This window comes from Giraffa tippelskirchi, chromosome 8 (assembly GCF_054371585.1).
Source record: "Giraffa tippelskirchi isolate mGirTip1 chromosome 8, T2T-mGirTip1v1.2.pri, whole genome shotgun sequence".
Taxonomy (NCBI): domain Eukaryota; kingdom Metazoa; phylum Chordata; class Mammalia; order Artiodactyla; family Giraffidae; genus Giraffa; species Giraffa tippelskirchi.
The window spans coordinates 142,386,025-142,413,074 of NC_137282.1; the positions used below are offsets into that span (position 1 = coordinate 142,386,025).

The 27,050-nt window shown below is 43.6% G+C and overlaps 1 protein-coding gene and 1 pseudogene across 8 annotated transcripts; one reads left to right on the forward strand and one right to left on the reverse strand.

The window, feature by feature from the left end:
- The first annotated feature begins 5,170 nt into the window (after positions 1 to 5,170).
- Positions 5,171 to 25,220, forward strand: LOC145518363 (BOLA class I histocompatibility antigen, alpha chain BL3-7-like). Of its 8 annotated transcripts, none has more exons than XM_081522670.1 (8): positions 5,171 to 5,265; positions 5,510 to 5,854; positions 6,127 to 6,402; positions 7,296 to 7,571; positions 7,688 to 7,792; positions 8,545 to 8,577; positions 8,724 to 8,771; positions 22,996 to 25,220. In XM_081522670.1, the coding sequence occupies exons 1-7, from the start codon at positions 5,193 to 5,195 to the stop codon at positions 8,738 to 8,740; spliced, it is 1,125 nt and encodes a 374-aa protein (XP_081378796.1). In that variant the 5' UTR covers positions 5,171 to 5,192; the 3' UTR covers positions 8,741 to 8,771; positions 22,996 to 25,220. The 8 variants fall into 8 exon arrangements, with proteins under 8 accessions (XP_081378796.1, XP_081378793.1, XP_081378795.1 ...); XM_081522667.1 differs by having other exon boundaries at positions 23,564 to 25,220; XM_081522669.1 differs by having other exon boundaries at positions 24,638 to 25,220.
- LOC145519030 (tetraspanin-3 pseudogene) lies at positions 11,655 to 12,479 on the reverse strand (annotated as a pseudogene).
- Positions 25,221 to 27,050: the final 1,830 nt, after the last annotated feature.

The following is a 27,050-nucleotide window of genomic DNA, read 5'->3' on the forward strand; positions in this document are numbered from 1 at the left end:
GCAGCCCACCAGGCTCCGCCGTCCCTGGGATCCTCCAGGTAAGAATACTGGAATGGGTTGCCATTTCCTTCTCCAGTGCATGAAACAGAAAAGTGAAAGTGAAGTCGCTCAGTCGTGTCCGACTCTTAGCGACCCCATGGACTGTAGCCTACCAGGCTCCTCCGTCCATGGGATTTTCCAGGCAAGAGTACTGGAGTGGGGTGCCATTGCCTTCTCCTCAATAGGCCAGCAGTTTTGACCTTCATCGAAACTGTTTGCATGTTTTTAGTTACAAAAAGCCTCATTTTGTTTACATCATCTTCTGGCCTGGTGGCCTGCTAACACCTTGTGACTCTCCATTGATAAGGGTTGATCAGTCAGAACACTTTTGTATCAAGCACAGCAGCAAAGAATTCATCAACAGGAAGTTTTAAGGTAAAACCTGTTTTTGGTAATTTACTCTATGCCTTGAGCTTAACAGAAAAGAATGTAGTTCCATAAAGTCAAAGAACAACAAGCGGAAGGTCAGCTCTAAGTAAGAATTATCAGTTAAATCTACAATTGTCTTATTATTTGTATTAAAGCTAAACTTTTATTTATATAAATTTTTAACTATTATGCTTTCATTATATAGGCTAAATACATGAAGAGTAAAAACATAGTGAGTAAATATAGACTAAGTAACAATTTCATAAAGCAATATTTCTTATATTTCCTAACAAGCCTTTTTTCCTGCGAAGGGTTTTGTGCCCATAGGGGCTTTCTGTGCGGAGGCTCTCAATGCTGTTTTATTATTAAGGAGCAATCATGTATATTAGCTCTAAAGGCACAGGCTTATTTATTAAACAAACTAATATGTTAGCAAAAGGAATTTAGATCAGCATACTCTATATCCCAGATAATTTTATTTAGGGTGCTACCATTCAGGGGCCTTGTTGATATGAGGTTTCAGAATGATCTTTTTTAGAAGGGAATCAGGAAAGGCCTTTTGCCTAAGTCATAGAAAATAAGAAGAGGTTTATTATAGTAAACATCAGAAAGACAGGTATCTTTAAGGTGAGCGCTGAGGCAGCCTTCTGAGAATACCTGAGGCCTGAGAAGCCGTGCTCAATCATTCCTCTTTCCCATGACTCTGTCATGGGTGGGATCTCGTGGGCTGGCTCCCGGCAGATTTACAAAATCCTGAATGAATATTTAATTTTGATTTTAACATGTGGGTAAATTCTTTGATATTCCTCCCTTCCGGAAGTGGAGCTTCATCTTCTGCTCTTGAGTTTGGGTTGGACTTAGTGATTCACTTAAAATTTTTTTATTTGTTTGGCTGCACCAGGTCTCAGTTGCAGCATGTGGGATCTAGTTTCCTGACCAAGGTTCTGACCTGGGTGCCCTGCATTAGGAGCATGGAGTCTTTGCCACTGGACCACCAGGGAAGTCCCAGTGATTCACTTGTAACTGAGAGAGCAAGCTGATGTAATGGTGTGTGACTCTGGGCCTATGACATCAAACACGTTGCAGCTTCCATCTTGGCTGCCCTCTCTCAGATCACTTGCTCTGGGGGCAGATAGCTACCTAGTCATTAGCTGCTTTAAGGAAAGTTGGTATGGCTAGGAACTGAGGCCTCCTAGGACCATCCAGGAGGGAAATGAGGCCTCTTCCAACAGCCATATGGGTGAGCATGTTTAATGTGAATTTCTTGCCCCAGTTAAGCCTTCGCATGATGTGGCCCTGCCTGACAGCTTCATTGCAACCTGTGAGAAGCCCTAACCAGAATTCAAGTAAACCTCTTCTGCAATTCTGATTCTGGAAAACTGTGGAACATAATAATTATTTGTTGTTTTTAAATTCTCACTTCTACAGCAGTACACAGTTATTACAGCATCCAAAGAAAATAATGGATTATTGCATTTTATTTTTGATCTGTTGTAAATTAACAATAGGATGTTAAACATAGGGCTTCCCTGGTGTATCAGACAGTAGAGAATTTGCCTGCAATTCAGGAGACCTGGGTTCAATCTCTGGGTCAGGAAGATCCCCTGGAGAAGGAAATGGCAACCCACTCCAGTATTCTTGCTTGGAGAATTTCATGGACAGAGGAGACTGGTGGGCTATAATCTGTGCGGTCACAAAGAGTCGGACACAACTGAGTGACTAACACTTTCTATTAAACATTCCATTTAGTTTTAAGATTTAAGAAGAATTTCCATGGTTAAACGGACAGAAAGCATGTTATTACTATTCACAAAATTTTATTTATTTGAATTTCCATTACCAATTGTAACCCAATTAAACCCAGAGGAAGAACAAGGCTATATTAGGCAGATTCTAAGACAGCCGACGATAACCAACTGCTGGTTATTCACCTTCTCCCAGGTGTTTGATCAAACACGAATGCAAGTGGCACTGTGAAGGGATTTTTCTTATGTAATTAAGGTTCATATCAGTTGAGTTTACAACAGGGGATGATCATGGGTAATCCAGACCTAATCAAGTAAACTCTTAACCAGACTAGGTTATTCCTGAACAAAGAGTGAGAGGGATTCAGTGTGAGGGAGGGCTTGAAATGGAGGGGCCCATATAGCAAGACATGCTGGTGGCCAGAGGCGCTGAGAGCAGCATTCTACCAACCTCAAGAAAGGAAATGGGGACCTCAGTGCTACAACTATAAGAAGCAAAATTCTGCAAAGAGTTCTGCGTGAGCTTGGAGGAGGACCTTAAGCTCTAGTTGCAAATACAACCTCATGAAATGCTGAACAGAGACCCTCTCCATACCACACCTGGACTTTTGATCCACAGAACTGTGAGCATTGAAATGGCTCTTATTAGAGCCCACTACATTTGTGGTAACATTTTATGCAGCAATAGAAAACTAATGCACAGGGTCAATTGTGCAACATATAAAACATTTTCTCCACTGGAATGAATTTATGAACTCTCACATATACTAGTTGAACAACATAAAATCTTTCCTAATTTTTCTACTTTAAAAAATTTTCTGATTTGTGTATGATGCCATCAGACACAAAATTTCATTTTGTTGAAATTTCATTTGTTCAACAATGATTAATTTAGTGCTCACTATGTACCAAACATAGCTTTATATGCTGGAGGTACAGCTTTAACCAAAACAGCTTTAACACAAAGCCCCTGTGCTCATATGCCTTACATTATAGAAGCTTTCCAAGAGTGAGATGGAGCCACTGGAATATTAAAAAATGTCTGAAATGACATTCCTGACCACTGTGGGGGTAATAGTCCATGGGTGGCAGGTGAGGTGGTAGCTCTTGTGCCACAATTCAGGGATGAGACGTTGGTGGAGACTAAGGGGAAAAGAGGGCCTGAGGGATGAGAGAGATAGAGAGAAGGGCTAGAGAAGCAAGAGGTGTGGAAAAGAAGCAGACATAAAGAATTCTAAAGCAGTGACACTCAGATTTAAATATGATGTTACATTGATTTTCTTAACAGGTATTCTTTACCTCTTGTATTTGCTCTGTTCTGTGAGGCTGCCTAAAAACCAAATGTCTCCTTATGTCAATCAGGTTAAAGAAAATAATACCAAGTGCCCAATACAATGTGCACATCGCTTAGGTGTGGATCACAAACATAGATGATGCAGGAGTGTTTGTGAAGGGCACTTTGATTGCACTGAACACTTGCAACTTTGAGGAGATTAAAGTTTGTACACTCTGGTTGAAATATAATGTGTTAATAATATTTCTTATTTTCTGTATTCTTGATGCTGTGCCATTTGTGGTGTGGATAACTGGGGAGAGACTTGTGCTATAGAGCCGACCAATTCTTAGAGACAGCAAAGGGCTTGCCCAGGAGCAGCCTTTTCTTTGCAAACTAGACAATCCAGAGTCCATATCTGGAACCACCTCTTCTATAGCGGAGTCTGGCAGGCTACAGTCTATGGGGTCGCAAAGAGTTGGACGTGACTGAGTGCAAACACACACACACATACACACTTCTATCAGGTCTTACATTTCAGGAAGCAATATTCCTCTGCTCTCATTATCCAGGGCCAGGTACCAGGCACCTAGAGACAGGCCTTGTCTCCCAGAACCTGCCAATGACCTTATTCAAACCAGCTAATCCTAAGATGTTTCTCCAGCCCCCCTTTGCTTTCCCTCAGCCCTGAGGAAAATGCCATGAAAGTTCTGAGCCATGCTTTCTCCCTCTCCTTGACCTTTTGGCCAACCTTGGTGCTTCCCCCTGTGGCCCTGTGTGGTGTGCCATGCCCCCTCCTCTCTAAAAGTGTAATTAGTAAAAAATCTTCTTTCAATGGTTTAGCCTCTCCTGTCATTACCTAGTCACTGTAGTAAATTACTGCCTAGGCACAGGTCTTATGCAGGAAGAAACTGTGTTTCCATGTGCTTTTCTGTATTGACCATGTGCTGAGACTCCGACAGGAAAACTCAAGGCTATGGAATAAAGATAATTTTAAAGTATAAAAGCCTGGAGCCACAGTTTGGGAAAGTGAAGTTATGAACTTTGGTTATTGCAGAGGTGTTTAGACACATTCACACAGGAAGGGTAAAATCATTACTATTACAGATCAGATGCTCAGTCATTCAGGGGACATCAGGATTATGGTTAACAAGCAAACAAGAAACTGGTCTCTACAGGAGTCTCTACATATACAACTGCCCCCAGTTTAATGAGCATACTATTGTTTCTTCACCAGCTTTCCCAAGACCAGGTAGCAATCTCTGGCACCCTATTCCTTGGAAGTTTGTTTTTCCTAGGAGAGTGCCCGAGGGATGAGTGAATAGGGACACAAGTCAGGGAGAGGGAACTGGGGAAGGGAAGACAAAGGAGCTGAGCCCAGCCTGGGGGTTTCTCCTTGGTTTTCTCAAACTGTCCCAGCGCCAGGGAGACTGTTCGACAAAGGGCTCTTGGCGCAGCCTCGAGGAGAGGGGCGGGGCACAAAGTCCCAGGTGCCCTGGGTGTGGCGCTCAGGGTCTCAGGTTCTAGGGGCGGGGGTTGGCGTCTGGGATGCGGAAGCTAAGCACTGGAGATTCCCCATCTCCCTCCCCACAGTTTGTTTCACTTCTCTCTCTCTCAACCTGTGTCAGGTCCTTCTTCCTGGACACCTATGCTGCTGCTCCAGGTCTCGGTCTATTGGTTTCTAGAGAAGCCAATCAGCGCCACCGCGGTTCCCTGTTATGAAGTTCTCAGATAGTCCGAACTCACATTCGCCCCAAATCCCAAGGATGCAGGTCACCGAGCCGCGAACCCTCCTCCTGCTGCTCTCGGGGTCCCTGGCCCTGACCGAAACCTGGGCGGGTGAGTGCGGGGTCGAGACGAAATAGCTTCTGCAGGAGAAGCCAGGGGACCGCCTGTCTGGGGCGAAGGACAGCCGGGGAAGACGCGTTTCTATGGCCCCGAGATCAGACCCACTACCTCGCCCCCGTCCCGTCCTGACCCTCCCCTGTCCCTTCCGAGCCTCCAGCCCTCTCCTCTCACCACTCAAGTCTCCCACTGGCTCTCTTCCGTCTCGCACGCCCCCTCGTCCCTTTCTCCCCTACAGGTCACATTCACCTCGGACACGGGGACCCGCGCCCAAAGGAGCGTCGGGCCGGGTGGAAGCCCCTCTCGGTCCCAGGGGTCCACTCCTTGAGGTACTTCCACATCTTGGTATCTCGTCCTGGCCTCGGGAGGGACCTTTATCAATCTGTCGGTTACTTGGACGACACGCAGTTCGTAAGATACAATAGCGACACCGCGAATCCGAGGGTGGAGCCGCGGGCGCCGTGGATGGAGCAGGAGGGGCCGGAATACTGGGACTGGCAAACCAAGATAGCCATAGAACATTCACAGGCTTCGCGGTCGAACCTGCAGGTCATCGTTGGCAACCACAACCACAGCGAGTTGGGTGAGTCTCAAGCCCTGCATTTCCCCTGCGATGAGCCGCGGTCCCCCTGAGTTCCCGGGTCCGAGGTTTCGCCCCGAGGTCAGGAGATCCTCCGACTTCTCTTCGGTCTGGGAAGAGCCCACTAGGAACTAGAATTCACAGGGATTGCGTTTTCAATTTAGGAGGAAAACGGGCTCTGAGCCATCACCGCCCGTGAGTGTGGAGCCGGAGGGAGGCGAGGTTAAGCGCTGGGCGCGGCTAAGTGGGCGGTGCTAACCGCGGGGGCGGGACAGAATCACACAGCTTCCTTTGGATGTCTGGCTGCGATGTCGGGTCGGACGGCCGCATCGTCCGAGGGTACGAGCACTTCGCCTACGACGGCGCGGATTACATCACGCTGAACGAGGACATGCGCTCCTGGTCCGCGGCGGGCACGGTGGCTCAGATCATCCGGCGCAAATGGGAAGTGGAGGGAGCAGCGGAACAGTACCGGGCATACCTGGAGACTGAGTGCGTGGACTGGCTCCGCAAATACCTGGAGAAGGGGAAGGAGACGCTGCTGCGCGCAGGTACGAGGGGCCCCGGGCCCTCCCAGATCTCACCTCAGGTTGGGGCTGTACCTCCAACTAGCCCAACCTAAAGGGGAGAAGCATAGGCTTGACACTAGAATTCTTCCCCCTCTCCCCCACCACTTGGATCCTTAGAGTAAGGCTTACAGATTCTTACTCAGTGTCTGAAATGACACTCCTGACCACTGTGGAGAGAATAGTCTATGGGTGGCAGGTGAGGTGGTGGTTCTTGTGCCACAATTCAGGGATGGGAAGTTGGTGGAAACTAAGGGGGATGAGGGATGTGAGACACATAGAGTAGGGCTAGAGAAGCAAGAGGTGTGGAAAAGAAGCAGATGTAAAGAATTCTAAAGCAGTGACACTATCGTTGTTACATTGATTTGCTTAACAGGTATTCTTTGCATCTTGTTTTTGCTGTGTTCTGTGAGGCTGCCTAAATACCAAACGTCCTTCTCAGGACAGTTGAAGGATTCTGTCTCTCTGGATGTGGAGGTCTCTGAAATAATTTATGAGCAGATTTCTTTGACTTTGGCCTAAGTCTTAGTGCTTTACTCTCTCACCTTTTTCTCTGCCCCACGCCTTCTTCACTGGCCACCTGACTCCAGATTTTTTGAGTCAAGTCAGTCTTCACCTAGGTCAGGACCAGAAGTCTGTATTGTCTCTCTCAGAGACCTGGAGCCTCCTACCCTGGGCTATCTTATCCTGTTTCTAGAACTTCTCAAAGCATAAGAAGTTTTCCCATATCCTGGGGTCCAGGCTCATGTCTGGCTTTTGCACTCTCACCTCTCACACCATTTATTCCCTCCATTCTCAGAATGGTCACAGAAGTGCCCCCTCATGTGGCCTGTTAGAGTTAATACAAAGTTCCTAAATTTTCTCACCTTTCTCCTCAGTTCCTCCCAAGACCCATGTGACCCGACACCCCATCTCTGACCGTGAGGTCACTCTGAGGTGCTGGGCCCTGGGCTTCTACCGGGCGGAGATCTCACTTACCTGGCAGCGTGATGGAGAGGACCAGACCCAGGACATGGAGCTTGTGGAGACCAGGCCTTCAGGGGATGGAACCTTCCAGAAATGGGCAGCCCTGGTGGTGCCTTCTGGAGAGGAGCAGAGATACACGTGCCATGTACAGCACGAAGGGCTTCAGGAGCCTCTCACCCTGAGATGGAGTAAGGAGCAGGGTGGGGTGGAGCTTCCTCTCAGATAAAGCAGGAGCCCTTCAGGACTCAGTTCAGCAAGGTCAGGGCTCAAGCCTGAGGTCAGGACCCTTCCCTTTCCTCCACAGAACCTCCTCAGACCTCCTTCCTCATCATGGGCATCATTGTTGGCCTGTTTCTCCTCGTGGTTGCTGTGGTGGCTGGAGCTGTGATCTGGAGGAAGAAACGCTCAGGTAGGGAGAAGGGTGAAATCTGAATTTTCTTGTGCCCCCAGGGGGTTTCAAGACAGAAAATGTCCAGTCTCTTGCCTCAGTGCTGGGAGGCACCATCTACATACACATACTTACCCAGACTGAGGTCCTGTTTCTGACACTCTTTTTTAAAAATAATTTTATTTATTTATTTATGGCTGCATTGGGTCTTTGTTACTGTTCAGGCTTTTCTCTAGTTGCAGTGAGCCGGGGGCTACTCTCTAGTCGTTGTGTGCGGGCTTCTCATTGTGATGGCTTCTTTTGTTGTGGAGCACTGGCTCTAGGGTGTGTGGGCTCAGTAGTTGCAGCTCCCGGGTTCGAGAGCACAGGCTCAAGAGTTGTGGCTCAGGGACTCGGTTGCTCCACAGCATATGGAATCTTCCTGGACCAGGGATTGAATCTGTGTCTCCTGCATTGGCAGGCGAATTCTTTATCACTGAGCCACCAGGGAAGCCCTCTAACACTCTTTTGAAAGGCATATGTGTAAAAGAGGATACTTTCTCACTTTGATGATTCCCCTAATGGGGATCTGATTTCCAGCAGCTAAGTATAGACATCCAGAAGGGGACTGGTACAGTTCCCATATACCCTCTTTCCTCATGTTTCCCAATTCTGCCCTGGATCTGCATTCACAGTTCTGGAAACTTCCCTGGGATTCAGGACTAAGGGATTCCTATAGAACCTCATGGCTCTGCCTCCCCCCAGGCCTCTCACATGATGTCTTTTACCCACAGGTGGAGATGGAGGGAGCTATACTCAGACTGCAAGTAAGTATGGACAGGTGTGTGTATGGGTGAACCCTGAGACCCTTGAAATAGTGTAGATGGGAACCCCCTGGGGGGTTCACCCACTCTGTATTGTCTCCTTTAGTCTCAACTCCTGTGGGCTCTGACCAAGTTCTGTTCTATCCCAGGAGAAGACAGTATCTGAGGCCCTAATGTATCTCTCATGGCTCCTAAAGGTGAGACTCCGGAGGGCCTGAAGTGGGAGAGGGGTTGGGTTATGGGGATGCTCTGTATTTGAACATTTTGAGTAGTGGAAATTTTTTCAGAATGTCCCCACCTATGATGACTGACCTGAATTTATTCTTGATTATTTTCTTATATGAGACTGATGGCTTGTATGGAACTGAGTGAAGAAAGCTGTGTTCATGCCCCCACCCTATGACTTCAGAACCCAGACTTCTCTTTTCATAGAGGTGTCTGAATGTGTCTGTGCTCCTGTACTGTAATGTGAGAAAGTGGGGAGGCTGACCCACCCCTGCCCACAAGGGCCTCCATTTATTGCCCCCACTATTGTGTGACGGTATCATAGGTGTTTGTGTATCATCGTATTGTTTATTTACATAGTGCAGTTCTTTCTTGTATATCAGTGCTACCTCAATGAACCTGTGTAAAAAATATCATTTTGAAAAACATACTTTGAAAGTGGCTGAGTGGTTCCTAATTTAGCCATTGCCTTTTGAGATCATATGTTAGATCGACAAAGTCCTTGTAATTTTTATGTATTTTATTTTTAAAGTACATGATTCACTCTATTTTCTGATCAGATATAATGTTAATTTTGAACTTCTCTGTGGTCCAGTGGTTAAGAGTCTGTGCTTCCACTGCAGGGGGCATGGGTTCCATCCCTGGTTGGGGAAGTTCCGCATGCTGAAGTATGGCCCACCCCGCCCCCCCCCCAAAAAAAGACATAATGTTAACTTGAAATCTTAGTTTGAGTAGTTCAACTTTCAGCTAATTATGTGCAATCCTATCTGACAGAAGCTGTGTGTGTACAGTGAAGCTTAGAGAATATCAACAAAAAGTGAACGCCAATCTTCAGTTCTTAAATTACAAACAAAAAGGAAAGTCTATAAATCACAAGTCTTCCTGTTCTTTTATGCTAAATCAGCTCAAGATAAAAATTGACGCCTGGGTGTGGTTTCCGTGTGTGTATGGCTTCACCTTCTCTTTATAAATAGCAGGAAGCACAATTAATAGATTGTATAAACATGTGTTTAGTTTTGTAAGAAACCGCCAAACTCTCTTCCAAAGTGACTGTATCATTTTGCATTCCCATCAGCAATGAATGAGATTTCTTTATTCTCTGTATTTTATTGGCATTTGGTGTTTCAGCGTTCTGCTTTTTGGCTGTCCAAATAGGTATGTTGTAGTACTCTTTTGTCATTTTAATTTGCATTTTTCTGATGACATATGGTGTGGAGCATCTTTTCATGTACTTTTCTGCCATCTGTATGTCTTCTTTCATAAGGTATCAGTTAAGGTCACTGGCCCATTTTTTAACTAAGTTTTTTCTTATCGTTGAACTTTAAGTTCTTTGTTTATTTTGGATAACAGTGCTTTGTCAGTTATGTATTTTGTAGGTATTTTCTCCTAGTCTATGGCTTGTCTTTTCATTCTCTTAAGCATTGCTAGATTTAATATTTAAATGTATAATTTAAAAAATATAGTAGTACAGCGAAACTATTTATAAAATACCTCTTCGATAGAAAACTGTACTTAGAAAGTTTTCTCACTTTATACCAAATCTGTAATTGGAAAAGTACTTTTATTTCATATATGAATAAAAATTTGATACTATTTTTCTATACTCATAGAGAACAGTGATAAATGTGTCCTTTATAAAATTCAGATATTTGATTAGTTTCCCAGTATAAGAAAATGTTATCCCTGAAGTAAGTTTCAATAACATTATTTTTGTTGAAATAGGGTTTGTTCCAAAGGCAATAATAACAACAAAGCTGGGAATTCCCTGGCTGTCCAGTGGTTAGCTGTTCGAGATCTCACTGCTGAGGGCCTAGGTTCAATCCCTGGTTGGGGAATTAAAATCCAACAAGCCGCCTAGGGTGGCCAAATAACAGCAACAACAAAGCTATTTTTTTTTTTGAGGGTAATACAGAGTTTATTGAATTAGATTTTTCTAGTTACAACTAAGATCACATTTACATACTATTTTGCTAGTCTACATGGGTACATTATTTCTAACCCACAAAAATTGTTTTTAAACAGTAGTGCATACATTATACTCCTTGGGCTTCCCAGGTGGCTCAGTAGTAAATAATCCACCTGCCAGTGCAGGAGACACAGGAGACAGTTCAATGCCTGGGTCGGGAAGATCTCCTGGAGGAGGAAACCCACTTCTCGCTGGGAAAATCCCATGGACAGAGAAGCCCGGTGGGCTACAGTCCATGGGATCACAAAGAATTGGACACAACTGAGTGACTGAGCAGACACACACACAAAGCCAGCTTTGCTTAAAAACTGCTAGTTTCAAAGATCAGTCTGATTTTGAAGATGAACCAAGACACATACCATACGATTCTAAAATCTATTTTAGCCATTTTGTAAGATAGCCATTGAGCTAGTTACTGGACTGTAAGATATATTTTTAAAAAGGACACTGATGAGGGGCACCATCTGGTATAATAATAACTTTTACCAGACAGCTGATTGCCTCCCTCTCCTGTCAAAAACCTCTGGCCAAGAGTGCTCCCCTGTGAAGACTGAAGGGACCTGGTGATACTTCGGCAGCAGTTCCCTTACAGCTTGACGGTGACAGAAGCAGGCCCATGTCCGCCTTTAACTCTACCACACTAAGCAACTCGCAAACAGTTCTGAGATTAGAACGTTTACCTGCGTACTTACACACTCACTGACATGGAGAGTCCACTAAAACAGAGGAAAAGTCATAGGTGGGTAGGTAGGAAGGTGGACACAGGAAGAGACAAACTGCTCTGTCCAACACCTGTGCGTGTATCTGTGCTTTAACTAAATGAACTCAGGAGGCCAATAGCAATAGACTTGCTAAATTCACCTTCCAAATCAGAACAAGACTAAAAAGCTCAGGTGAGTTTTCTATGTGCATAGGTTCCGCCGGTGATGAGGAGCTTGTAAGCAGGCTCTCTACTCCTTCTGCAAAACAGGATGCGGGCACAGAGCCCGCCCAGTAACTAGAGACCTGCAGATGTCAATGCCGCATAGATAACATGCCTCATGATTTCCGGTGGCTTCTTCACAACTTCTGGTAGCCTCATACCCCTCGGGATAGAGGTCAGGGGGTGGGCCAGACTGCTATGACAGCTGCTGGCGGTCTCCCTGCAATAGCTAAGAGGGACACTCTGATTTTTGGTTTCTTTGAACTGGTCTGTATTTTCCCAGTGAGAAGAGTTGTGAATGTGACAACAGGACAGCTGTCTCGGAACATAATAGCCCAGCAAGCAGCACGGGGTTGATTCCACTGTAGGTCTTTCATATTTTCCAAATGCTACGATTAACCTCATTTTCCACCTTCACTCTGTAAACATATCCCCAAACCACTACAACAACTTCTGTGACCAAAACCTAAGAGTAGGATGACGACAAATGTGGCAGGTCCACAGCGGCTTTCCTGGATGGTGGCACAGCAGCCAATCAGCCCGGTAATGAAGAGCAGGGCTCCTACAGCTACGATCAGCACAGCAGGGAGGAGAGGGTAGACTTCAAAGAAGTGGTCGTGCTGGTTATAAGGGATGAAGACATACGCTCCCACACCAGAAGATGAGGTTGAGAAACACCAGTGTGGTCTTGGAGTAGGTGATGCCACACTGGCCCTTCTCACGGATGGGACACCACTGACAGAGGTTGCAATGGTGACAGTGCCTCCCTGCTGGGAACTGCCCAGCCTGCATGGGAAGGCGGGGCCCTCCCCCACTCAACCCTCCTCGTAATCGCTCACCCCAAGCCCCAGCCAAAGGTTTGTTAACAATGATGGATGGACTGAATTTCTAAAAAACAACAGCAGACCCTTTGCTTCATTTTTCTAATGCTGCCCTGTCCACATGAAACTGTTTCTATTTAAATCTATTAAAATAAAATAAAATTTAGAATTCAGTTCCTCCATCGAACTGGCCATATTTCAAATGCTCAGAAGTCCCATGTGGTCAGTAGCTACCATAATCAAAGTGTAGATCTAGAACATTTCTATCGTTGCAGAAGGAATTTTTGGACAGCAGCAGACCAGTGGATTCTTCTTTCATAGGCAGAATCTTGAATATAGTTACAGGATGATGACAATGTGGAGTTCCAATTCCTATTCATGAACTCTTTTCTGATGAGTGAGTGTCCGTCTCCTGTGTGAGTAAAGGTTAATTATTCCAACTAGACAGAAATAGTTAATATTACTTTTAACAGTTTTACATTGTAAATTGCAACCAACAGAGACGTATGTAAAATATGTTTGGATTTACTTTGAGTGAAAAAAAAATTTTTGAGGTTTTTTTACGTATCATATTATATTAATTTACATATATCTATTTTCAGGTGTGCCACACAGTGATCTAAAATTTTTATAGAGTATAATCCATTTTGGAGAAGGAAATGGCAACCCACTCCTGTATTCTTTCCTGGGAAATCATGGACAGAGGAGCCTGATGGGCTGCAGACCATGGTGTCACAAAAGAGTCGGACATGACATAGCAAATAAACAATAACAACATACTTCATTTAAAGTTGTTACCAACTATTGGTTAAATTTTCTTTGCTGCACAATACACCTTTGTAGCTTATTTATTTTATACACAGTAGTTTGTACCTCTTATTCCCCTACTCCCATCTTACCCCTTCCCATTTCCTTCTCTCCAAATTACTAGTTTGTTTCTGTATCTGTGAGTCTGTTTCTGTTTTGTTATATTCATTTGTTTGTTTTATTTTTTATATTTTACATGTAAGTGATAACATACAGTATTTGTCTTTCTCTGACTTATTTCACTAAGCATAATATACTCCAGGTCCATCCATGTTGTTATAAATGCAAAATTTCATCCTTTTTAATGGCAGAATAGAATTCCACTCATCTTTGCAGAATATGCTTCCACATATTAGGAACTTAGATTGCTTCCGTATCTTAGCAATTGTAAACAGTGATGCTATGAACATTGGGGTGCATGTATCTTTTTGAGTTAGTGCTTTCATTTTCTTTGATATATACCCAGGTGTGGAATTGCTGGGTCATATGGTAATTCTATTTTTAGTTTCTGGAGGAAATTCCACCACTGTTTTTCATAGTAGCTGTACCAATTTACATTCCCATCAACAGCATACAAGGGTTCCTTTTTCTCCACATCCTCACCAACATTTGTTATTTGTAGATGTTTAAAAAATACACCCATTTTATATTTACTTATTTATTTGTTCATGCTATGCGGCATGCAGGATCCTAGTTCCCCAACTAGGGATGGAGCCCATGTCCTGCCCCCCTCACACACTGGGAGGGCAGAGTCTTGACCACTGGACAGCCAGGGAAGTCCATGTCTGTAGACTTTTTGGAGATAGTTATTTTGACAGATATGCAGTGATAGCTCATTGTGTTTTGATTTACATTTCTCTGATGACTAGCAATGTTGAGCAAGTGGTGTTGGCCATCTGTAAGTCTCCTTTGGAAAACTGTTTATGCAGGTTTTCTGACCATTTTTAAGTGGGTTGTTTGTTTCTTTGATATTGAGTTGTATGAGCTATTTATATATTTTGTATATTAACCCTTTGTCAGTCATATCATTTGTAAATATTTTCTCCCATTCAGTAGGTTGTCTTTTTATTTTGTTGACAGTTTCATTTGCTCTGCAAAAGCTTATGAGTTTTAGGAGTTCCCTGGTGATCCAGTGGTTAGGACTCAGTGCTTTCTCTGCGTGGTCCCAGGTTTGATCCTTGGTCAGGGAACTAAGAGCCCACAAGCCACACAGAATGACTAAAAAAAAAAAAAAAGCTTATGAGAGTTTAATTAGGTCCCACTTGGTTATTTTTGCTTTTGTTTCCTTTACCTTTCCTTTAGGATACAGATCCAAGAAAATATTGCTATGATTTATGTCAGAAGATGTTCTGCCTATGTTCTCTCCTAGGAGTTTTATGGTTTCAAGTTTTACATCATTTCAGTTCAGTTCAGTCACTCAGTCGTGTCCAACTCTTCGCGACCCCATGGACTGCAGCATGCCAGGCTTCCCTGTCCATCACCAACTTCTGGAGCTTGCTCAAACTCATGTCCATCGAGTTGGTGATGCCATCCAACCATCTCATCCTCTGTCATCCCCTTCTCCTCCCGCCTTCAATCTTTCCCAGCATCAGGGTCTTTTCCAGTGAGTCAGTTCTTCGCATCAGGTGGCCAAATTATGGGAGTTTCAGCTTCAGCATCAGTCCTTCCAATGAATATTCAGGTTGATGTCCTTTGGGATTGACTGGTTGAATCTCCTTGCAGTCAAAGGGACTCTCAAGAGTCTTCTCCAATACCACAATTCAAAAGCATCAATTGTTTGGTGCTCAGCTTTCTTTAGACTCCAACTCTCACATCCGTACATGACTACTGGAAGAACCATAGCTTTGACTAGAGGAAACTCTGTTGGCAAAGTAGTGTCTCTGCTTTTTAATATGCTGTTTAGGTTGGTCATAGCTTTTCTTCCAAGGAGCAAGCATCTTTTAATTTCATGGCTGGAATCACCATCTGCCGTGGTTTTGGAGCCCAAGAAAATAAAGTCTGTCACTGTTTCCATTGTTTCCCCATCTATCTGCCATGAAGAGATGGGACCTGATGCCATGATCTTAGTTTTCTGAATGTTGAGCTCTAAGCCAGCTTCTTCACTCTCCTCTTTCACTTTCATCAAGAGGCTCTTTAGTTCTTCCCTTTCTGCTATAAGGGTGGTGTCATCTGTGTATCTGAGGTTATTGATATTTTCCCCAGCAATCTTGATTCCAGCTTGTGCTTCATCCAGCCCAGCATTTCACATGATGTACCCTGCATATTAGTTAAATAAGCAGGATGACAATATACAGCCTTGACATACTCCTTTCCCAATTTGGAATCAGTTGGTTGTTCCATGTCTGGTTCTGTTGCTTCTTGACCTGCATACATACAGTTTCTCAGGAGGCAGGTAAGGTGGTCTGGTATTCCCATCTCTTGAAGAATTTTCCACAGTTTGCTGTGATCTACACTGTCAAAGGCTTTAGTGTAATCAATAAAGCAGAAGTAGATGTTTTTCTGGAATTTTCTTGCTTTTTCTCTGATCCAATGGATGTTGACAATTTGATCTCTGGTTCCTCTGCCTTTTCAAAATCTAGCTTGAACATCTGGAAGTTCATGGTTCATGTACTATTGAAGCCTGGTTTGGAGAATTTTGAGCATTACTTTCCTAGCGTGTGAGATGAGTGCAATTATGCAGTAGTTTGAGCATTCTTTGGCATTGTCCTCCTTTGGATTGGAATGAAAACTGACATTTTCTGGTCCTGTGGCCACTGCTGAGTTTTCCAAATTTGCTGACATATTGAGTGCAGCACTTTCACAGCATCATCTTTTAGGATTTGAAATAACTCAACTGGAATTCCATCACCTCCACTAGCTTTGTTCGTAGTGATGCTTCCTAAAGCCCACTTCACTTCACATTCCAGGATGTCTGGCTCTAGGTAAGTGTCACACCATCGTGATTATCTGGGTAATGAAGATCTTTTTTTGTATAGTTCTGTGTATTCGGCCACCTCTTCTTAATATCTTTGGTCCATATAATTTCTGTCTTTTATTGTGCCCATCTTTGCATGAAATGTTCCCTTGGTATCTCTAATTTTCTTGGAGAGATCTCTAGTCTTTCCCATTCTATTTTTTTCATCTATTTCTTTGCATTGATTACTGAGGAAAGCTTCCTATCGCTCTATGCTATTCTTTGGAACTCTGCATTCAAATGGATATATCTTTCCTTTTTTCCTTTGCCTTTAGCTTCTCTTCTTTTCTCAGCTATTTGTAAGGTCTCCTCAGACAGCCATTTTGCCTTTTTGCATTTCTTTTTCTTGGGGATGGTCTTAATCACTGACTCCTGTACAATGTCATGAACTTCAGTCCATAGTTCTTCAGGCACTCTGTCTATCCGATCTAGTCCCTTAAATCTATTTGTCACGTGCCCTGTATAATCATTAAGGGATTCAATTTAGGTCATACCTGAATGGTCTAGTGGTTTTCCCTACTTTCTTCAATTTAAGTCTGAATTTGGCAATGAGGAGTTCATGATCTGAGCCACAGTCAGCTCCCAGTCTTATTTTTGCTGACTGTATAAAGCTTCTTCATCTTTGGATGCAAAGAATATAATCAATCTGATCTCGGTATTGACCATCTGGTGATGTCCATGTGTAGTGTCTTCTCTTGTGTTGTTGGAAGAGGGTGTTTGCTATGACCAGTGCGTTCTCTTGGCAAAACTCTATTAGCCTTTGCCCTGCTTCATTCTGTACTCCAAGGCCAAATTTGCCTGTTACTCCGGATATCTCTTGACTTATTACTTTTGCATTCCAGTCCCCTGTGATGAAAAGGACATCTTTTTTGGGTGTTAGTTCTAGAAGGTCTTGTAGTTCTTCACATAACCATTCAACTTCAGCTTCTTCAGCATTACTGGTCAGGGCATAGACTTGGATTACTGTGATATTGAATGATTTGCCTTGGAAACAAACAGAGGTCAGTCTGTCATTTTTGAGATTGCACCCACGTACTGCATTTCAGACTCTTTTGTTGACTATGAGGGCTACTCTATTTCTTCTAAGGGATTCTTGTCCACAGTAGTAGATATAATGGTCACCTGAATTAAATTTTCCCATTCCAGTCCATTTTAGTTCACTGATTCCTAAAATGTTGATGTTCACTCTTGCCATCTCCTGTTTGACCACTTCTAATTCATGGACCTAATATTCCAGGTTCCTATGCAATATTTTTCTTTACAGCATTGGACTTTACTTCCATCACCAGATGCATCCACAACTGGGCATTGTTTTCACTTCGGCTCCATCTCTTTATTCTTTCTGGAGTTATTTCTCCACTCTTCTCCAGTAGCATGTTGGGCACCTACCGACCTGGGGAGTTCATCTTTCAGTGTCATATCTTTTTGCCTTTTCATACTGTTCATGGGGTTCTCAAGGCAAGAATACTGAAGTGGTTTGCCATTCGCTTTCTCCAATGGACCACATTTTGTCAGAACTCTCCACTATGACCTGTCCATCTTAGGTGGCCCTACACAGCATGGCTCATAGTTTCACTGAGTTAGACAAGGCTGTGGTCCATGTGATCAGTTTGGACTGATCAGTTTTACATCATTGAGGTCTTTATTTTGAGATTATTTTTGTGTATGATATGAGGAAATTTTTTTAATCTCATTCTTTTACATGTAGCGATCAGTTTTCCCATCACCACATATTGAAGAGACCGTCTTTTTTCCATTGTATATTCTTGCTCCCTTCATTGTAGATTAATTGACTAGATAGCACAAAAACAGACATATAGATCAGCGCAACAGAAGAGAGGGCCAGAAACAAACATACACTTCTAGTCCCAGAACTGTTGTTGTTCTGCTGCTGGTGAATGGGGCTGGTGCCTGCTGACTGGTTTGTGAGGCTGGTCATGAGGCTGGTGTCAGCTGGCTGGTGGGTGGTGCTGGGCTCAGAGTATCCTGGGGCTGGTGCCTGCCCACTGAGGAGGGGAGCTTGGTCCAGGGGTCTCTGGCTGCAGGGCCCTGGGAGTCTTGGGTCGAGTGCCTGTGCCAGTCTGTGGGGTGCATCCTGGGCCCTCTGGTGGAGGGCCATGTTCATGGGTGGCTGTGGGCTCAAGGAGTTTTAAGGCAGCCTGCTTGGGAACCCACATCCCCTCATTCTCACCAACCACCCCCCCTTACATACACACACATAACGATCCATATGAGGTCTGTGCAGTGTTGCATTCCCCTGGCCCAGCTCCTGGTGGAGCAGAACTTCCCAGCTATTTCCATCCACTGTGGGATGCCCCAGGAGGGGAGGTGCATCAGAGATGGGGAAGATGTTTTGTGTCCTTGGGAGGAAGAGGACAAAAAGAGGCCTTTCAGCATTTTTCTACTTTCTTTCCTCACAAAGGCATTCTCAGTATCAACAGTTTAAAGATTTTCAACAATGAATTCTTGTGACTACCAACCTGTTCAGCTGAGGCATGAACACTGAACGGGTGAACATTGCTGTTAGAATTCCAACAACTACCCTGAATGTCCAACTTGTCAGCATTAGAGACCAACACTGGGCCCTGAGAAAGCACTATCTCTTGAGTGACCAACAAGTCACTAATTGACAAACTGACTGCTTTCAGTCCCCTCCGTCCTTGGAGGGCCAAGGGTTCATCCTCACAAGGATAGATACCTGTTTCACATATGGATCTTCTTTTCCTGTCCTCCGAACTTTAGCCAGCAAGGCTATCTGGTGGCCATTGAAATTCCTCCTGCTACAAGTTCGGAATTGCTCTTAGCAGAGTATATGACCTGGGGACCCACTTCACAGTGAAGGAGGTACAGGCTGGGCCATGACCATGAGATCCACTGGTCATGACGCAAGCAGCACCATCCAGGGGCTGCTGGCCACACAGAATGTTGGACAGGCCTTCTGAAGGTGCAGCTGAAGCTCCAGCTGTGAGGAAACATCTGGAAGGAATGGGGTTACTTCTTTCAGGATGAAGTGAATTTATTGAACCAAAGACCTTTATATAGTGTCGTGTCCTCAATAAGAAAATATGGTGGGCCCAGGACCAAGGTGTGGGAGCAGGTGTGATCCCACTTATCATTACTTCCAATCACCCACTGGGGAATTTTACACGTCCTGCCTTTACATCTCTGACTCGGCAGAGTTGGAGGTCTTGCTACTCAAAACGGGTACTCTTACATGGAGTTTCTCTGATAATTCAGACAGTAAAGAATCTGCCTGCAATGCAGGAGACTCAGGTTCAACCCCTTGATCGAGAAGGCCCCCTGGAGAAGAGAATGGCTACCCACTCTTGGGTATTCTTGCCTGTAGAATTCCATGGACAGAGGAAACTGACAGGCTATAGTCCATGAGGTTGCAAAGAGCTGGACACAATTGAGTGACTAACACTACACGGTAATACCACAAGGATCCCATGGAACTACATCACTAAACATTACAGTTGCTGCCAGGGAAGTTTGGACCCCGTGTGCCCAGAGACCAACGGGTGAGAAGAGGAGTCTTCTCTTATCGAGGCAGAAGTAACTGACCTGCAGAAGAAGGTGGGGCTACTGTCACAAAATGGGAGCAGGAGGAATCCATTCAGAAGTGGTGATGAACTGGGCGCTTCCTGGTTCTCTCTGGTTCCCCATGATTTGATCAGACACATGCAGAAACCTAGCCTGAGAAAGCCAGCTCGAGCTGCCATGATAGAATGCCATCTCCTGGGAGACATAAAAACAGATTAATTTGTTCACAGTTTTGGAGGCTGGAAGTCCAAAACTAAGGTGCCAGCAGGATGAGTGTCTGTGGGAGAGGCCTCTCTTCCTGGCTTGCAGACAGTGACCTTGTCATGGCCTTTCCTCTGTGAGCAGAGGGGAATTGAAAAAGAGGAAGTTCCCTGGTGGTACAGTGGTTAGGACTCCATGGTTTCACTGCAGGGGGCAGAGGTTTGATCCCTGTCTAGGGAACTAAGGTCCCACAAATTTCGTTGAGCATACAAAAAAAAAAAAAGTAGGGGGTGGTGGGGAGAGAGAGAGAGAGAGAGAGAAAGCTATCCCTGGTGCCTCTTTTTTTTCTTTTTTTAAATAAAGATACCAGATCTATTCAGGAGTTGGTGATGGACAGGGAAGCCTGGCTTGCTGCAGTCCATGGGGTCACAGAGAGTCAGACACGACGGAGCAACTGAACTGAATGGAACCAGATCTATCATAATGCCACAGATCTATCATTTTGGGGCAATCTGTACCATCTTATTTAGCCTCAGTTACCTCCTTAAGGGCCCCATCTTCAAGTTCAGTCTCATTGGTCTTAAGTATTCAGCATGAAAATTTGGTTGGGAGGGGTGTAATTAAGTCCAGTAACAGAAGTGTTGATTTGATTTCCAGAGGCCCAGACTCATTAGGTGTGAAGATGTGGGTCACACTCCTAGGTAAGGTACAAGGGCCGGGGCTTCTGTGCTCTGAAATCCACGGCAGCATCTGTGCAGAGGCTCAGCTTCCCTGGTGGCTCAGATGGTAAAGAATCCGCCTGCCATGCAGGAGATGTGGGTTTGATCCCTGGGTCAGAAAGATCCCCTGGAGAAGGGAATGGCAACCCACTCCAGTGTTCTTGCCTGGAGAACTCCACGTACGGAGGAGCCTGGTGGGGTACAGTCCATGGGATCACAAAGAGACACGACTGAGCGACTAACACTTTCACTTCACATCACTTAACTTCACCTGCTCCCCATGAGTTGTTCTCAGACAGTAACTGGTCTCAGCAGGGACACCAGAGGAGGCTCATTCCTGGGAGACATGGGGCTCCTCAGATGACCAGCTGTGACTTGAGGATTCCCTCTGGCCTTGTGTAACTCTGCTCAGAGTGTCTGATGGTCTTGGAGAGTCCAGTAAACCTCTCCTTCTGTCCGTCACTTGGGATCAGAGTTGCATCTTGGTCTGTGAGCTCTCATCTTTACTGATGCCCTCTCCATATTCTCTGACGACTGTTCAATGAAATTCTGCTGATCTTAATCCCATTTTGGCAATTGTTTCTTCTCCTTTTTTAAAATATTTATCTATTTGACTTCTTTGAGTCTTAGTTATAGCACTCAGGATCTTTTGCTGCAGTGGGCAGACTCTCTAGTTGTGGTGTGCAGGCTTAGTTGCTCTGCTGCATGTGGGATCTTAGTTCCCCGACCAGGGATCCAACCTCATCTCCTGCACTGCAAGGTGGATTCTTAACCACTGGACCACCAGGGAGGTCCCGGCACTTGTTTCTTGGAGGACTGGGACTAACAAAATAATTTCCATCTGTATACCAATACCAATATACTTATTCCATTTTGTAAAATCCTTCTTTTTTTCCAACTTCTCCTACAAGTGTTTGCACCATTTTTCTTGTTTTGTATTATCTCTTTGAGGTAATAGATGATTTTTTCAAAAAAATTGAAGTATAGTTAATTTACAATGTTATGTTACTTTCAAGTGTATAGCAAAGTGATTCAGTAAATACATATATATATATATATATATATTCTTTTTCAGATTCTTTTCTATTATGGGTTATTACAAGATATTGAATATAGTTCCTTGTGCCATAAACTATATCCTTGTTTTTTACTTATTTTATATATAGTAGTTTTTAACCTGTTTTATATGTAGTAGTGTGTATATGTTCATCCCAAACTCTTAATTTATATCTCCCCTCATCTTTCTCCTTTGGTAACCCGAAGTTTGTTTTCTATGTCTGTGAGTCTATTTCTGTTTTGTAAATAAACTCATTTGTCTCATTATTTTTAAGATTCCACATATAAGTGATATTGTATGATATTTGTCTTTCTCTAACTATAGATATTTATTGTTTCAAGCTACTAAGTTTTAGAAGTAGTTTGATACACAGCAATAGATAACTAACAAAGCTCTCATAAGTCTCTATTATTTTATAGGTATTTCCTAAATTTGTTTTATTTCCTTGCAACTTGAAAATGTTATTTATACACATGTCCAATTTCTCTCTTCTTCTTCTTTCATTTTTAATTTTCTTTTGTCTTTTCTGCTTCCTCCTGTCCTTTCTTCCTTCCCTCCTCTCTTCCTTCCTTTATTCTTATTTTTGGATATTTCAAACATATAAGAAAATACTATGTAGGTATACTAAAAGGAAGCACTATTTGTATATACTAAAAATATAATGCCAAGATATATGGAATAAAAGCAATATAAAAGAAGTAACTAGTTGTCTGAAAAGAAAATGCCTGGTTGATTGTGCAAACAAGGAAGTGACTAACTCTTACTTCCTTCCCTTAAGCTGAGTTTGTTTCATTTTCAGAACAAACACATCAGCTACATGAACACTTACAGATTTCTGATAAAAGCTTAAGTTGGTACTAGCACTTTTTTGTTTAATTGATTTATAATGATGTGTTCGGTAGTAGCACTTTGGAAATCAAAATAGCGTTATTTAGTATGGTTAAAGTATGTATACGATCTACTCCAGTATTTGACTTTAAAAATCCTGAAAAAATATTTAAGTTTAATTTTGGTTTTAGCACATACATGAAAGCTTTGATATCCTTCCCTTCCAAAGATGAAGCTTAATTTTTTCCTTCTGAGTGTGGGCTACACTTAATGGCTCGCTTCTACTGGAGAGAGTAAGGCTGATGTAATGGTGTGTGACTTTGAGTCTAGGACATAAAAATCACTTCAGCTCCCATCTTTGTTGCTCTCTCTCACTCAGATCACTTGTTCTGGGGAAAGCCAACTGTTATGTTACAAGCACTAGCTGGTGGGGCTAGTGGTACAGAATCTGCCTGGCAATGCAGGAGATGCAAGAGACACGAGTTCGATCCCTGGGACAGAAAGATCCTCTGGAGCAGGAAATGGCAACCCACTCCAGTATCCTTGCCTAGAAAATTCCATGGGCAGAGGAGGGTGGCGGGCTACAGTCCATGTAGCCATGGGGCTGAAAAGAGGTGGACACGACTGAGTGACTAAGCACAAACACAAGGAACACGTTATAAGCAGCCCTATGGAAAGGTCCATGTGGCTAGAAACTGAGGCCCTATTCCAACAGCCTGCAGGCCCAGCCAAGCCGTCAGATGATGCAACCCTGGCTGACTGTTCCCTTTCGAGTGGCCCAGAACCAGAGACCTTCTGGGAGATGATACATGTTTGCTGTTTTGAGCAGCTGATGTTTGAATAATTTATTATGCAGCAATAGGCAACTGATACAGTGTCTCAGGAGGAAATCAAATTATTGTACTTTAATTTTTGTTTGCTCTAAACTTCTCTAAATGCCTACTCAGGTCCCAGATGTATTGAAAGAGCATTGGATGGGAACTTGCAGACTTGGATTTTGCTTGAACTATGCTAACTGGGCAAGTTATTCAACCTCCACAGTTCTCTGCTTGTTTCCTGTAAATGGAGGGTTAGATTATGACCCTGCAGGTCTCTTCTGTACCAGCTGTCTCAGATTCTGAGCTCACGTTCCTGAGCACAGAGTCGCAAGGCACAGCATTCATGTAAGAGGACACCCCACTCAGTACACTCATCCTTCAGGTGCTGAGATGCAAACAGTTCAACATTGACAAACACCAAATTTGTGCTGAGAAAATTTATGAATGGATTTCAGAATTAAATACAAGTAATTCTGGGGTTGCTTTCCTGGTGACTCAGCAGTAAATAATCTGCCTATCAAGGCAGGAGACATCGGTTCAATCCCTGGGTTGGGAAGATCCCCTGAGATGGGAATGGTAATCCTCTCCCTCTCTCCCCACTTGTTTCCCTCTAGCCACCAGAGCAGACAAGGCTTGAGCATCAAGTATGTGCCAGACACTGTTCTGAGCACTTCATATATCAACTCAGCCAACCCTCACCTCATCCCTAAAATGTCATGCATTATACTAAGCCCCAATCATGACTCCTCAGGCTCCTCTGGCTGCGACAGTCCCTCTCACTTCTCTTGTGTTTGATGACCTTGATCCTTTTGAGAACTCCTTAGGGATATTGTAGAATATCTCTCTCTCTGAGTTGGGTTTTTGGGAAGAAGACCACAGAGGTGAGTGACATTCTCCACACATCAAGGGTGTATACTTGTCCACTCAAATATCACTAATAAGTTCACCTCATCACCTGCCTAAGGTACAATTCCCAGGTTTCTCTTTGTGAACTTTTTATTTTTAGTTCCCCACTTTCCATACTGTCACCTTTAGAAGGAAGTCACCATGTGCAGCCCACACTGAAGGGGGTATCTGCTGTAAACACTGGTGTGCAGGGGTTTGTCTAAATCTTAAGTTTTCAAATGAGTTGGGGAAACACTAGATGAACTAGTAGACTGGATGGAGAGCCACTGTGTACTGTCATTACTCTCTTGTGTACAGGGAAATGATGCTTTTGAAAAACAACCTGAAAACTCCTTGTACTTGTAAAACTCTTGACTGATCATCTTCAGATTACATGTTAGGACACGCATTCTCTGCTCCAGGACCCGTCATATTTTGACTGAGTTGTTCTGCCAAAGAAATTCCATCACTGGAAAAATGGGCTAGATTCTGCCCACTGCAAATAGCTGAAAATGCCATGTAATATACAAAGACCATATTAAAAGAATCAAAGAGGTGATGACGTTCTAATAAATGACGACACCCTAAAAAGAAGGGAAAGAACTTGCTTGGACTCCACAGAGAACTCAGTCCTGAAAAGAGAAGAAAAGGCTGTGTGAGTTTACTCCCCAGAGCCCAGGAACGGAGCCCAGCAGGTCCAGCTCTGTGTCCCCAGCTCTTCACTTTTCTACCTACCTGCCTTCCTTCTTAAAAATTTAGACAAATCTTTATAATTCTGATTATGATGTATATGTGTAATGTATGGTATATGATTTAATGTATATTCATGATAAAACAAGTAATAAAGTGTTGAAAGTGATAAATGACAAAGTAAAAAGAACTGTAATCCTCATGTTGGAAATATTTTGTTCCATTGTGCTTGTTTTTTTGTTTCTTATGCATCCTCCTGCTGTTGGAAGTACCAGAAGTTTCTCTCTCTAAGTTGATGAGCACAGACCTCAGTGGCCCCCACCCTGCACTCTCCAGATGCCATTTCCCAACTCAGCTCACTCTTCTGAGTAAGAGGGGATTTTCAGTTCCACCCCCCTCCTCAGTCCCCTCCACTCCTTCTTTTTTTATTTTTTCTAAAAAATTAATATTTTTTTCTATTTTTTTCTCCTTATTTTTTCTAAAATAAAATTTAATTATTTGGCTGTGTTGGTTCTTAGTTGCAGCATAGGTGATCTTCCTTGCATCATGTAGGATCTCCCTTGTAGCACACAGACTGAGGCGCACGGGCTGCAGAGAACACGGGTTTCAATAGTGGTGGCACATGGGCTTCATTGCTCCATGGCAGGTGGGATCTTAGTTCCATGACTAGGGATCAAACCAGCATATCTTGCACTAGCAGGTGGATTCTTAACCACTGGACCACCCAAGAAGTCCTGTCAAACTCAAAGTCCTGTCTTTGAGTTTGAATAGGAGCATGTGTTCATATTAGTATCTTTGTGAGTGTCTGGTTGACACAGAGACGATTTATGGTTTTTTATGATTTTTCATCTTTGGGTCATACAACTCTGTATTCTCCAAGTATAAAAAGTTCATGTATATTTTTGTTTACAAGAGAGGGGTCCAAGGGTGAAGGGAAAAAGAATTGCTTGAATTTGAGGGGAAAGTATAGAAGAAGTTAAGAATTTTAAGATGGAGCTTTCCTGGTAGCTCAGTGGTAAAGATTCCACTTGCCAATGCAGGAGACAGTTTCGATCCCTGGCTGGGGAAGATTCCACATGCTGTGGAGTAACTACCTGTGTGCCACAACTACTGAGTCTGTGCTCTAAAGCCTGCATGCTGCAACTTCTGAGCCCACAAGCCGCAATCATTTAAGCTCGCATGTCCTAGGGCCCGTGCTTTGCAACAAGAGAAGCTACCACAATGAGAAAACTATACGTTGCAACTAGAGTGTAGCCCCCATTCCCAGCAACTAGAGGAAAGCTCGTGCTGCAATGAAGCCCCAGCACAGCCAAAAATAAATACATAAATAAAATTATTTTTAAACAATAATTTTAAGGTGGTGGATTCTAAGGTTACCTTTTCTGCTTTAATGTTACAAGTATGTACAGGGCCTACAAGATATTTGATATCTGTTGTGTTCAATAAATACTTCCTCTTAGGCTAAGTGAAGACTTCTGTAGGTCTACTTTAAGTAGGTTAAGGAAAGCAACAAGTGCTCAGTGTAATAAGGACAAGGATTATCTCCAGTGATGGGCAGTTTTGAACTCTTATGACCTTAAGGTGATAAACCAGGGTTTGCTTAATGTCTGAACATTCTCATTGTTAAAATACACAAGACCCGCATAAACAAATCCATGATATCCATGTGAAGATTGTATTTTAATATACATCAACCTGTGAGTCCTGCAGTATCTTTTGGGGGGAAGAGACTGAAAATTAAGAATACTCTAGATATGCACTGGCCATGGTTATTTAAATTACATAAAACAGAAACAGACTCACAGATATAGAGAACAGACTTGTAATTGCCAAGGAGGGGCATTGGGGGAAGGATGGCCTGGGAGTTTGGGGTTAACAGATACAAGTTATTACATTTAGAATGGATAAACAGGGGACTTCTCTGTTGGTCCAGAGGTTAAGAATCCGCTTTGCAATTCAGGGGACGAGAGTTCCATCCCTGGTCAGGGAACTAAGATCCCACATGCTGTGGAGCAATTGAGCGTGTGCCCCACAATGAAAA